The sequence below is a fragment of the Pongo abelii genome, chromosome 2 (genome assembly GCF_028885655.2).
Source record: "Pongo abelii isolate AG06213 chromosome 2, NHGRI_mPonAbe1-v2.0_pri, whole genome shotgun sequence".
NCBI lineage: Eukaryota > Metazoa > Chordata > Mammalia > Primates > Hominidae > Pongo > Pongo abelii.
The window spans coordinates 123,066,764-123,081,088 of NC_085928.1; the positions used below are offsets into that span (position 1 = coordinate 123,066,764).

A 14,325-nucleotide genomic window follows, 5' to 3' on the forward strand; every position below is an offset into this window, starting at 1 on the left:
AATAAATTAAAATTTTAAAAATGCAAAACAAACATATACTAGAAGTAATCAACAGAGTCAGAAGTTTCTTTGGGTTAAGAAAAACCCTAATAAAATGAATAAGTCTGGCAAAATTGATTTAAAAAAATCAAACATATATTTCTCCAATACAAGACAATGTTGCCTTGTCTTTCACCTTCAATTCTCCTTATGTCCCAAATCCTAAAAATATTTGCCTTTATGTCATCTTTCTGGATATCAGAAGTCTGCATGAACTATAATCTTTAGTCAGTTACCTGGAATAATTTGGAGACATTCAGGGCCTGAAAAATCCTAATTATCTGATTATTCTAGATATATAATTATCATGATTATTCTACGTTTCTATGTCCTTCCAAATTCCTTTTTCAACCAAATTGCTGTAAGAGCAAATACACAAATAAACTGAACTTCATTCAGATGCACTGTGACAGCAGATCCCTATCCAGCCTCCACCACTTGTCAAAAAGAGTGGCTGGTGTGAGACAATCCAAAAACAGGTTGGGGATTAAGGGGAGAAGGTGTCAAGAAAAGAGCCTAAGTAAACTGAATACTGGATAATAAGCCACAGAAAAATTTGTTAACTATACAAAGCTTTCAAGAATCCCTACCACCTTGGCAACTAATGATTTACTCAAGTAACAATAAATGTTATAATTAACATAAAGAACTGCTAATATACTTACAGTACCACCTACTATTCTTCCTAGTGGATACCATGCTCTTTCATCAAACCAATTTAAAAATTCATAGAACCCATGAGATGCAAGATGATGTGTTGATCTATAGTTAAACCTAGAGAAAAGAGAAAAAAGAAATGTTATAAAACTGCTTAATAGAAATAGCTCCTTCTTTATATTAAACTCTGTGGCTACATAAATGTATCTTTCAGAGCGTTTTTATCAAACTTGTATAACATAATCTGAAGATATCAGAAGAACATGCTTATACCTCTATATAAATAAAAACACCCCCAACTTCAAACCCACACCTACAAAATTAGTAATGCTCAAAATAACATTTAGCCATTGCTTGGGGTCCAGGTGGTAGAGGGCTATAAAGAAGTTCATAAATCTCAAAAGATTAAGCACTGCTGACAGAAGATAACATCAAAATGGAAGAAAGGGTACACTCACCATAATTGCCCAAAATCCTGCAACCCTAAAAACATTGGCTTTAAACTATAATAGCACTAAAAATATAAAGAGAATAAACCATAGCAGCACTGTAAAACAAGAATATGGCCTTATAGAAAAAGAAATTATAATTTCTAAAAGAGACAAATGAGAAAAAATGAAATTGAAGAAACCAGGGCCCAAAATGAAAGGCAGAAGAAAACCACAAACCATAGAGGGCAATTCCAGGGATATTCCATGTTTAGTATAAAGCAGCTGTGATGGGCAGGGGAAAAGCCTGGAGCAATCCTTAGGGTAATGCCATTAAGTATACTCAGTCAGGTCAATCCCCTTCCCCCTACTATTGAGAAGCAGGGAAGTGGGCATCAGAGGTGTCTGCCTGAGGTAGAAGCATTACACGTAGACAAGTGAGTCAAGAAGCAGAACAATGCTGGATACAAGATAAACAGGAAATCCTTATACCCCAGATCAGTTTGATACATCCTTTCCAGCAGCAAGTTATGATGATCTCAACTCCAACAATCACTAGATGCAAGCTTTGTAGCATTTTTAGTCTTTTCCAATACTAAAATAAACAACATATCAAAAAAAAAAATCAAACATTTGACAAAAGCAATCACCATGACAGCTAAATATCAAAATCAACAAATAGAAAAATTAATACTGTAGAAACAGAAGCAAGAATATATTCAGAGGGTTAATATAACCCCGGGTTATATTAACTCTGAAAGAGTTATTAATATTAAACTTTCAGACCTGACAGGAAGTATAACCTAGAGGTTGAGAGGTCAGGTTCTAGCATCATACTGCATAGGTTTGAATGTTAGTTCCACACTGACTAGCTATGTGACCTTGGTTGGGCAAGTTACTTATGTTCTCTGCCTTCTAGTTTCTTCATTTGTAAAACAGGGATTAACAACAGTACCTATGATAGTACTAGTGTAGCTATAAGTAAACAATATAGCATCTCTGAAGCACTTAAAGGCTATAGTTACTGTAATGAAACAGACTTATGATAAAGGATCCATTTAAGATTTTGAACAGCAAAATTATAATTGCCAAGATAAAAGATAGGCTAAATAGCGTAAAGGACAAAAATGAAGAGCAAATTAGAACAAGATAAAAAGTATGAAAAAATTTAAGTAGTCTAGTTCTTACACTGATATAAAAAAAAATTTTTTTTCCACAGAGCATACACATCCCAATACATTTCAAAATACTAAAGTACAACTTAAAATCATTAATTCAGAGAGAAAGGTTTTCTACAAAGGAATGACAAAATTAGATTAATACCTTATTTCTCAGTGGAATCACTGGATTGCTATAAGGCAATGTAGTAATATATCCAAATTTCTGAGGGGAATTTTAAAATCAGAATTTTAAGTAATAACTTTGTGTGCCAACAACATGGAAAGCTAAGCTAATGCTAGAAATGCTACCCTGCTCCCTTCCTCCTCCAAGAAGTATTTACCAGATCAGAATTTAAAAAGGGATATCTTCAAATGCCAGAAACAAAGTAGTGATTGTATTTACAAAGCCAGGATTATGGATAGGCTGTCTAGTAAAAGATGGAAAACAATCTAACCACCACCATGGAAGTGACAAAGTTCTTCTCTATCTAAAGACTTTAAAGGCTCCAATAAAAAAAGCTAAATTAAACGTTGTGCTATGCATTAAGGGTCTAAATTTACAAAGAATCCCCAAGACAAGAAATTAACATTGAAAACAAGACCCAAACACCTGGATTAGCAATAGAAGCAAAAACTAAAAATAGCTCTACCCAGATAAGCTCATAAACAACAGTTAAACTAAATAAGGAAGAGATTCACCACACAAAGTTGAGTATACACCAGAAAGAGTAACACCCCCCCGAAACTTCTGAAAATATTTTAATGGAAGAGGCCTAGTATTTTAAGCAAGAATACCAAGGTTTTAAATTTTCAACCTAATTTTTCATTTTAAAAAACTGACTTCAAGGGACTATTAATAACACGTTTTAAAAACCAGGAACCATGAGAGTCCAACCTCATAAAGTTTTCCTGACAAGTATTTTTCACTTTTCATTTTATATAATTCTTGGCCTCTCCCTCTTTATCAAATCATTCTTCCTTTGGCTTTAATGACTACAACAGTCTCTTGATTTTTTTACCCCCACCTCTCTAATCTCTGTTTTCTGTATAGGTAGCCTCCTCTACCTAAGATACTCTTATTAACTCACTCTAAAATCTCTGCCGAAAGGATGTCATTCACCCAAGTCTTCAATTATTACCAGTATGCCCACAATTCACTAATATCATCTCCCTAACTAGATCTTTCTTCTCATGTCCAAACCAGTGTTATGTGACTAACCATGTGGTATGTTTTTCTTGAATGTCACAAAGGCATCTCAGACTCCACATTCAACTAAACTCATGATCAGACACCTACCATCCACTCCCAAAACAAACATATGCACTATATCTACTTTCAGTATTCTCTTACCACCACCTAAGTTGAAGAAATCTAGGTGTCATTTTTGAAAGTTCCTTCTCTCTCACATCCTATACAAAAATCATAACAAGGTTGTCACTTCCTAAATATCTCTGAAATCTGTACACTATTTTCTTATTCTGCTACTAGCACTGTAATCCTAGCTATCATCTTTTAACTAGACTACTGAAATAGCCTCTAACTGGTCTCTTTACATCCATTCTGCCCACCTTCTAGTTCCCCAATCTGTGCACTCCACCACAAGAAGGAAGTTCTTTTCAAAATCTAAATGTGATCATATTGCAACTCTCTGAATTATTCAAAGACTTCATCACTTTAAAATTAAAGCAGAAAAACCTCCACTTCTTAACACAATGGTCAAAACCACACAGTCTACCTCATACGTAACTGTAGTCTCATCTCACACCATATTACCTCTCTTCTTTCCATCTTTCAGTCTTCCAAGCTCACCTCATTCCTTCCCGTCACAGGATTGTTAAGACTGCTAATCCCCTCTGCCTGTATCACTGATGTCTCCCTCCCTATCCCAGTTAACTCATCCTGCAAACTTCAACATATTTTTAAGAGATTCTGTCACTTTTCCATCTTGACATAGATAAAATTTCACATCAGTTTCCTTGATTAATATCTATTCAAATAGATAAATACTCCTAAGAAGACACCACTGTGTCTCCAACACCAAGCACAGCATCTGGTACTTCACAAACTCAAAGGACACATGAGAATTTTGTTTCGGTTGCCCATGCTTCTGCAGTGCAGTGGTGCAATCACAGCTGCAGCTTCAGCCTCCAAGGCTCAAGTGATCCTCTGACCACAGCATCCCAAGTAGCTAGGATTACAGGTGTGTGCCATCACCCCCAGCTAATGTTTTATGCTTTGTAGAGATAAGGTCTTGCTTTGTTGCCCAGACTGGTCTCCAACTCTTGGGTTCAAGCAGTCCTCTCGCTTCAGCCTCTCAGTGTTGGGATTACAGGCGTGAGCCATTGCACCAGGCCAAGAATATTTTTAAAAACATAAATGTAAGTTCAAACTTACAACATTTAGTCAATAGTAAGAACAATTACATTGTTTCAATGAACACGAAAATCTTAAACTTGAGGTTAGAGATCATAGCTGCAATGATGCCAACCATGTCACGAATCTACTTCTGTATTTTGTTTTGGTTCACAAAATTGCAAAAATTTTGACTCATAGAGATAAGTGTCAAAGAGTAAATTTTTTAAAAAAAGTTTTCCTTACTGTTAAATTCTACAATTAAATAATACAGAAGTTTGTTTGGGGCCTAATAGAAAATTCTGGTTCAAGGTTGGGTAATTACATATAATAACTGCTTGCATTCCTCATCATATATATATATATATATAATATAATAAATATAATTAATTATATATTATATATCTCATATATATAATATAATAAATATAATTAATTATATATTATATATCTCATATATAGTTATATATAATATGTGATATATTATATATAATATATATAAATTTAGATTAGATGCTTCCTTTTTGAGATATATATCATATATTTAATATTTTTAATACTTGCATATTAACATATTTAATATGTTAATTTATATATTTATTATATATTAATATATTTAATAATTATATATTAATATATTTAATATCGATATATTTAGTATTTTAATATATATTTAATATTATATAATTAATATATATGAGATATATAATCTCAAAAAGCACCTAATCTAAATTTATAACATATCATGAACTTATGTTACAGATTGAGCTGTTACTAAACAAAGCATAGTCTGATTATTTTCATTCATGCAAATTCCCAGGATAACTCAGTTGGAACATTAACAATTCAATCCAAAGCAAATATAAGGCATTTGAGCCTAATACATGGCTCCAAAGCTATCTCAAGGACTTCTTCTGTTTCCTCCAGCTTTAGCTGCCTGATTTTCTTTTCCTCAGTTCATGTAAATATGAGTAAGAATATGATTGGCTCAAATCATTTCACACAAAGTCACACATCACAGGTAACAGACAATCTATGTGTTGGCTGCCATGAGATCCCATGCTTGTAATCCAATACCTGTAGCCAAAAGAGCAGGGTCATACGATATAAAATATGGCTGTTTTGGCTTCTTTGCATGTGCTGTGAGTAGATGATGATGGGCATGAGAATTGTGCAAGGGTTGTGAATGTAGTAGGCACTATAATTCTTTTTCCTAGAATAAAATAAAGCCCTTAGTGATGCTGAAAATACTTAGATACTTAGTGCTTCATCAAAGTATTGAAGGCATAACTGGCTTATTTGCTTCTCTTTTTTACACCTCCTCCAAAAAAAAAAAAAAAAAATGCATGAGGCTTTCCAGTAACACTTTTTCTCCCTTTTCCCCTCTTAAGACTACCCTTAAAATCCACTTAATAAAACCTATAGTGTGATTATCTCTGGACAATGCAGTCTACACGGGATTAGAGCTGCCTGTTCATGTCAGAAGACATAGCAATACCTATGTAATTTTTTTCTTCCTAGTTGACAAATACTCTCCTCTTGACCAAACATTAGGTTTCTCTAAACCCTCTTCTCAACTAGGCTTTGACCTTGGGCCTCAGTGTCTGTTCCTGTTGGGCCTGGACTGCCCAGTTACAGCAAGAATTCTGTTAAGTCAGTTCAGAAAGAATACCTACCCTCCATTTCTGATCACCTCAATATGATCAAATTCCTTACCCCCAGGGTATCTGGTCACCCTGGTCTGCCTTCAGCAAGGATCCCTGTAAAGCTAGTTTAGCCAGAATCCCCCTACTCCTTTTCCTTACAACTGTGTTTTCCACCCATTGACCCTATCCCTGCTCCTTGACTATAAATCTTCCATTTTCATTGTATTCAGAATTGAGCCCAGTTCCATACTTAGGTGTCTCTTCCCTACTGCATTAGTTCCTGAATAAAATCTGTTTTTATCATTTTTTTAAAAAAGGTACTTGGATTGATCGTATTGATCCTATAACTACTCTTTTCCATTCCATTTTTAGAATAACTAAAAACTGAATGTATTTATCACACCTGCTTTTGGAGATATTTCAGCATGGTCTTTTCCTCAGCCCTTGGCTCTGTCTACATAGAAACGTGCCATAGCCAAGTACTTTATTCTCACTTCTTCATACGATCATCTCAGACCTGAAGTTCCTAATCATTTTATAAGAAGTCTTCTCTAATGTTTCATCCTCCTCCTCCCAGTCTACCTTAATTTCTGCTCTTAAAACATGTTGGAACCTCTATTGAAGTTCACCTCACAATGAACTACCTTTTCTTAGTAATTTTTGTATCTTGGAGTTATCTCATAGTTCCTGGCAGTTCACTCTTGAGGTTCAATTAATGCTTGCTTAGCTAATTACTCCTTTTTAGCATACTAGTATCAACACTTAAAATTTTTGTCTTCTATTCCCTTCTTCATTAAACTCAAACACCTGTGTGTACAAAGGTAGTCTTCAATTTTGGCATGCCCTACTTACATATTTTTTTAAATATTTAAATAGCTGAAAGGAGAGTGTTATAGATGAACCATAAACTGAAAACTGTTGAAGCTGAGTGATGTATTCATGGAGGTTCATTACAGTATTAGCTCTACTTTGCTGTATGTTTGAAATTTTCCATAATGAAGGGTATATATACATAGATATAGCTTATTATCTATACATATATTTATAAATATGTACTTATAATAAAATTTATATGATTTACATACATAATGACACATATGAGTAATATAATACATATATATGCAAACTCTATTATGGAAAATTTCACACACTCACACATACTCTCACACACAATTATAGTTTTCCCCCAGTAAAGCTAGGTGAACTGGCTTAGAAATAATGTTTTAAAAATTAGCAGTCACCAAAATAAAAAAAAAGAGAAACCAAGTAGTAAAAAATGATGTCCAATCTCATATATATCCTCCTCCTTTTAATACTGTCAATGCAAGTTTTAGTATTTTAACTATAATAAAAGAATCTGTTTTGAAGTAAGTGTGACAAAAAATTGGTAAGTATTAAATATAGGTGGTAGCTTAATTCATTATGGTCTTTTTACTTTTGGTTTATTTGAAATTTTCATAAAAGTTAACAACAAAAACAAAAACATGCCTCCTCCAACTTCTCTTAACCTGATTTTTAGAGCTAATGAACTTTTTCTGCAAGGGGCATTTAGGGAAAAAGAGACCGTCTCCTAAGGTAGCAAGAAGATATTAAATTTTGGAATTCAATTTATGGAAAACAATGGTTATGTTTTTTGGGTTCTAGCACAGTTAGTACAATAAGGTATTCAAAAACATTAAAGCATATGGCTGATGCAGTGGCTTAGGTCTGTAAACTCAGCTACTTGGGAGGCTGAGGCAGGAGGACTGCTTGAGCCCAGGAGTTCGAGAATAGCTTGGGGAAAAAAAAAAAAATTTTTTTAATTAGCCAGGCACGGTGGCACATGCCTGTAGTCCAACAACTCAGGAGGCTAAGGCAGGAGGATCACTTGAGCCCAGGAGTTTGAAGCTGCAGTGAGCTATAATCGCACCACTGTTCTCCAGCCTGGGTTACAGAGCAAGATCCCGTCTTTAAAAAAAAAAAAAAGAAAGAAAGAAAGAAAAGAAAAGAAAGCTCAGCTTAAACAGAACTTTATGAGCTGGTAGGTGTATCCAGTAAATACTGCGTTATTTCCTTACATAAACAAACACTAGGAATATCAACCTATTTGTAAACCAGGGCTTTTACAAATAAAGAGGGGAAGTCACAAGGAGCTGCCTTTGCATTTTCCTTCCATAGATCTTGTCAGAGATCCAATCATTTGATACATTTGGTTTCAGATTTATTTCATCTTATATTGAAACACCTAATTTACACTCAAAACAACAACAAAGAAATCTCATGATTGTCCTGAAGCAAAATACCACAATATACTTTTAATCTTAGATTAAAAAAAATTATGTCTCTATAAATGGCCAACAGGTATATGAAAAGATGTTCAACATCATTAGTCATCAGAAAAATGCAAATCAAAACTATAATCAGATAACATCTCACCTCAGTTAAAATGGTTTGTATCCAAAAGACAGGCAGTAACAAATGCTGGTTAAGATGTGGGGAAGGGGGAACAGTCCTACACTGTTGGTGGAAATGTAAATTAGCACAGCCACTACGAAGAACAGTATGGAGGTTCCTCAAAAAAACAAATAGAACTACCATATAATCCAGCAATCCCACTGCTAGGTACATATCCAAAGAAAGAAAATCAGTGTAGCAAGGAGACACCTGTACTCTCATGTTTATTGCAGCATTATTCGTAATAGCCAAGATTTGGAAGCAACCTAAGTGTCTATCGTCAGATGAATGAATAAAGAAAATGTGGTACTTGTATTCAATAAAGTACTATTTAGCCATAAAGAAAAGAATGAGACTCAGTCATTTACAACAACATGGATGGAACTAGAAAGGTCATTATGTTAAGTCAAATAAGTCAGGTATGGAAGGATGAATTTTGCATGTTATATCTCATATGTGAGAGCTAAAAATTAAAACAATTGAACTCATGGAGATAGAGAGCAGAATGATGATTACCAGAGGCTGCGAAGGGTAGTAGAGAGGGGGGCAAAATGTGGGGAGGGGTAATGGATACAAAAATATACTTAGGATGAATAAGATCTAGTATTTAAGAAAAAACATCTAGTATTTGATAGCACAACAAATAATTTAGCACATATTTTAAAATAACTAAAAGACTGAATTGAAACGTTTCTAAAACAAAGAAATGATAAATGCATGAGGTGATGACTATACCAATTACCTGGATTTGACTGTATCAAAACATCACATATACCCCATAAATAGATATATCTATTATGTACCCATAATAATTATAAAAAATTAAAAATTATATCTCAGCCTTAAAATTAACCTAAGGCTTTTATATCTTCAAAACAAATTTTGAGGTGGCAAAGGGTTTCGTATGTTTAATTAACATTTCCAGTCCTCATTAAAAGTGACACCGTATCAGAAAGAAATACTAATAATTGGAAATGCCTAAGAATAAATTAAGTGGAAGAACAATATATTGTTAGCCATAATGCTATGGCCACAATAAGAGACAAACATGTCCCACATTCCAAAAATGTTCAGTTCTCAAATGTAATTTTAACAAGACAACACAAATCTGATTTAGTTTAACCTCTGCAAATTAAATCCAACAAACAGAAAAGAATCAATCAGGAACAGAAAGCAAATAACAAAAAGGGAGGAAAGAAGCTTTGATCAATGATAGTGATAAAAGAACAGCAAATGTTAGTAGTAAAGGAGGATAAAGAGGTGCAGCAAAAGGCAGCGGGGTGGAGCACTGTACCAAGTATTACATTTCAACACAGTGCCCCCTTAAGGCCAGGCAAAGCCAGGGTCCTAATTTGCTCTGAGTTGAGAAACAGGTTAACTAAAGTTTCCATCTATCAAAATAACCACACATGGACTCCAAGTGAGGGCTCAGGCCTGTCTCCCGTGGATAGAGACAGCATAATGTCAGTTTGACAGCACAGCTTTAAGAGACTCCCAGAAAGTCTTGTATGACAAGATATTAGAAAAATACATGCCTCTAAAGGTGGTTATTCTATATCTGACATTGATTTGTTTTCATTTTTACAAGGTAATAATCATGTTTTCAAAAAACTCCTTGAGCAACCATAGTGTACCAGGTTTCTGTTAGGCACTGGAAATAGAGCACTGGAAAGACAGGCAAATTCTGCTCTTTTGGAACCTAAATACAATAAACACAAACCAGGTAATTACAGATTGAAACAAGAGCTGGGGGGAGTAGGGGAGAAAAGATTCAGATAAATAAAAGAGTAAAATGGGAAGAAGGGAAGGAGGAAGGGGTAGAGATTGCTTTAAGCAGGGTATAAATGAGGTCCTATCTTAAAACATCTGTGAAGTCTTTAAGGATGGGGGTAACCAGCAATTCAAAGAGTTAAAGAGCTGTCCCAGGCAAAGAAACTATCAAGTGCAAAGGCCTTGAGGTGGAGAAATGGTGTGTTTAAGGAAGAAAAAGATGTTCAAGAGGGGGAGTGGTAATTTATGTTGTGTACACTACTTCTGCATAATTATTGTTTTAAAAAAAGTCAGACACTATGATCATATTTTTCATTTAATCATCACACACATACAAACTCCTTTGAGGCAGGACACTACACAGATGATCAGACTAAGGCACAATATGTAACATAAGTTGTCCAAAGTCATACAGCCATGAAGTGGTCAAGATGGGATTTGATCAAGGTAGCTTTGACTCTGGTGCCCACATTCTTAAGCATGATCACAAGGTGATTCCAAACAGCAACAGGGCAATTAATGCAGGTAAATCATTTGTATCACCTTCTGGGCACTGTGAACCTTAAAGATTTCAAACTGTTCCCAGTATCTCAGGGATTCCAGACAAGAGTGGGGTACCAGAATGGACACACAGTTTTGAATGACATATGGTACCATCTTATATAACCTTACCTATTTGTCTATTTATATATGGGGCTTTTGTACAAACTCATTTGAAGAAAGGATTCAAATGCTGAACAAGTATTTGAAAACAATGGCATGCGTATCTATAGATCTATATCTATATATGTTTAAAATGTCTAAAACAAAAACCACTGGTGTAATTCTCTTAAGATCTGTTAAGATGCAACTTTGAACCTTAAAGCTTATGCCCTTTCTAAAGTTACTTTGGAAATAAAAGGATGGAGAAGTCTAATATATGTCTGACTGTACCATTTCAGATTTCAATTCTTTGGTATAGCTATGTCTTTTAAAAAATCATGGCCAGAAACCTTTATTAAGTACTGCTTGACCAGTAACAACCATCCTCACTCACCAGCTTACAAGGGTCACACATAATTGTTGGTTTTACCAAACAAATCCTCCAATAAGTTTGACTATCACAAAGAAACAAAGCCAAGTAGTCCCTATTTCTAGCTCACATTTCTCTCCTTTTTGGCACCTTTCTCATACTTCTTCTATTAACCAGTTCAACCACTGTCAAAACTGAACTCTTCCCAGTAAGCTATAATTTGTCATCTTTACTTCTCCGAAGTTTAGTTCTTACAAGGTTATGTGTAAGTATGTGTACACTTTATTATCAAAAAAATGTACAACACCTCCTTCCTCTTTCAACCAACAAACGTTTATTTTATCTCAATCCCTCCTCTGATCACAGCCAAGTTTGTCACATAATGTTACACAACTACTTGGGAGATTGTCCAATGAGAAATATAATGTCTGCCTGCTATCATTTGAATACTAAGTGTAACAAAAAGAATGAAGAAATGGAAAAGCATTTGTTCTCACACAATTTTTCCTTCCTGCTTTTACAACTCTATGAGATATAAAAACAACAAGAAACAGGAATTTCTATTTGGTCTAAAAAGGCCAGTTCATCTTTGCAATACACGTTATACATGGATCAACAACTAATTTGAGAGAAAGCAAAGTACCAATTTCTCACGAAAAAGAATGAGAGAATGCAAGGAAGGAAAGAAGACAGGCAGGCGTGTTAAAAGTTTAAACCTATTGTTTCTATTGTCCATTATTTGCAACATCTTCCAAGAGATACAGAACTTCCATTATCACCATAATTATTATATATTATATATTTTGATTTGAATAAATTATTTATGGGATTTAAAGTTTAACAATTGGTTCGGAATCTCTTCCTCTTTCTTGTTATCAGGTACTTTCTAATCCCCCAGGAATTTAAAGTATGATTGTTTCTCTTCTTTCACTAAAATTAAAAAATCACATTTTACTTTTTATTGGCAATCCTTCCTTTATACCTAACCCTGACGAACTTTGCACCTTGCATTCTACCTTTTCCAATCTAATATACGAAATAGCATTGATTTACAGATTTGTCTCCTCCACTGGATTGGAAGGTCCTTGAGAAAAGAAACCCCCAGCCTAAGAGAATAATGAAAACAACAAAATCAATAAATCGTTAACATTTTATGAGTGGTTATTATGCCTTAAATACCTTTATTTGTTATTAATAATTTGATCTTTATGACAACTTACTGAGATGTATATTATTGTCATTCCCTATTTACAGATGAGAAGATGGAAGCACAGAGAGGGTAAGTAACCTGCTCTTACTCAAGGTTAGACAAGTCAAAGCAGCAAAGCCAGGGGTCTATTTCACATCATTTTGCCTCTGGGCATATATGAAGGAATCAATCTTCCAACTCCTAGCACCAAGGACGGTGCCTGGTATATATAGTAAAGTTAATAAAATACGTGTTAAAGCTCCTCTGAACTATTTTATATATGACCCAATTTTAAAGCATTTTTACACAACTGTCGCCCGAGTAAAGTGATTTAGTGCCAGTGTGAGGTTATAAATGATGTGAAATGTTTAAACATTCCCACTTTACTAAGGTAAACTATTTTTTTATATAGAAATATACTATTCAGATAGAGGGCACCAAAATAGTGTAACTGGTTTAATTAAATTTTCATTCAGGGAATACTCCCGTATACTTTATTCAATGCTGTTTGGGTCCCGGTTCATGTTCTGGCCTCTGAAGTCTTTCATCAACAATCACTCACAGAACCATTTAGTATTGTATACAGAAACGGAAAACACCTGCTGCAGTCAGCTACTCGGGAGGCTGAGGCAGAAGAATTGCTTGAACCCGGGAGGCGGAGGTTGCAGTGAGCCAAGATCGTGCCTACTACACTCCAGCCTGGGTGACAGAGCGAGACTCCGTCTCAAAAAAAACGTTTGAATAAGGGTCTAATTTCCACAATTACCAATTTCAGCACTTGTTCTGGCTCTATCCTAACACTATTCACACCACTTTTCTAACTCTATCCTGGCCACAGGGGCATTATTTCTGTTCCTTCAACATATCAACTTTTTTCTGCTAAGAGGAATGCTCTTAACCCAGATCTTTGCAGGGCCCTAATTCCTTGTCATTCTGATTTTAGTTCAAATATTATCTCAGAAAGGCCTTCTTTCACTTCTCAATCTACAGTAGTGGCCCCACAGCCATGGTCTACAAACACATCAAATACTAGTTAGCATATTACTTTAACAGGCTTTATCACTAACTAAAATTATCTTGATCTTTTTATTTACTTGTTTGCTTGCCTATCTGAAAAATAAGCTTCATCACAACAAAGATCCTTGTATATATCCCAAATGCTTAGTACTGTGTCTGGCACATAGTTATCACACAATAAATATTTGTTAAATGTTAAAGGCACTCACCATGCATACTAAAATAATTTGCTCTACTAGTTTAGATAAGCAATCAAAACCAATAAAAATCAATGCTGAAGATGGCTGACTAGATGTATCTGGTACTTGTCTCATCTATGGAGAGGAACCACAATAGCGAGTAAAAAAGATCACCTGAGAGAGAACAATGAAATTCAACAGAGTAGTGATGGGAAGCATCAAAAGCAAGGAAAAAGAGGGAAACAAGCCTGTTCGGCTGGGATCAGGTAGGAAGCTGGAGTGGCTTGTAATGCAGACAAAGGGTGAGAGACCCCCAGAGGTCTACATTCCCACTGGAACCACTAGGACTCCTAAAATCCTAGCCACAGGAGAGCTCCTTGACCCTCTCAGGTCCCAAGACTAACACAGGGAGCTGCCTGAAGTCCACACGAAGGCACTGCTC

At 35.0% G+C, this 14,325-nt stretch overlaps 1 protein-coding gene across 2 annotated transcripts in view; it reads right to left on the reverse strand.

Annotated features, from left to right (window-relative positions):
- Window positions 1–14,325, reverse strand: part of STT3B (STT3 oligosaccharyltransferase complex catalytic subunit B) — a 105,586-nt gene that overhangs the window by 61,079 nt on the left and 30,182 nt on the right. For both annotated transcript variants that reach the window (XM_002813975.5, XM_054552441.2), the window contains exon 2: window positions 705–813. In XM_002813975.5, coding sequence (XP_002814021.1) covers window positions 705–813 — 109 coding nt within the window. The remainder of the gene's footprint in view (window positions 1–704; window positions 814–14,325) is intronic.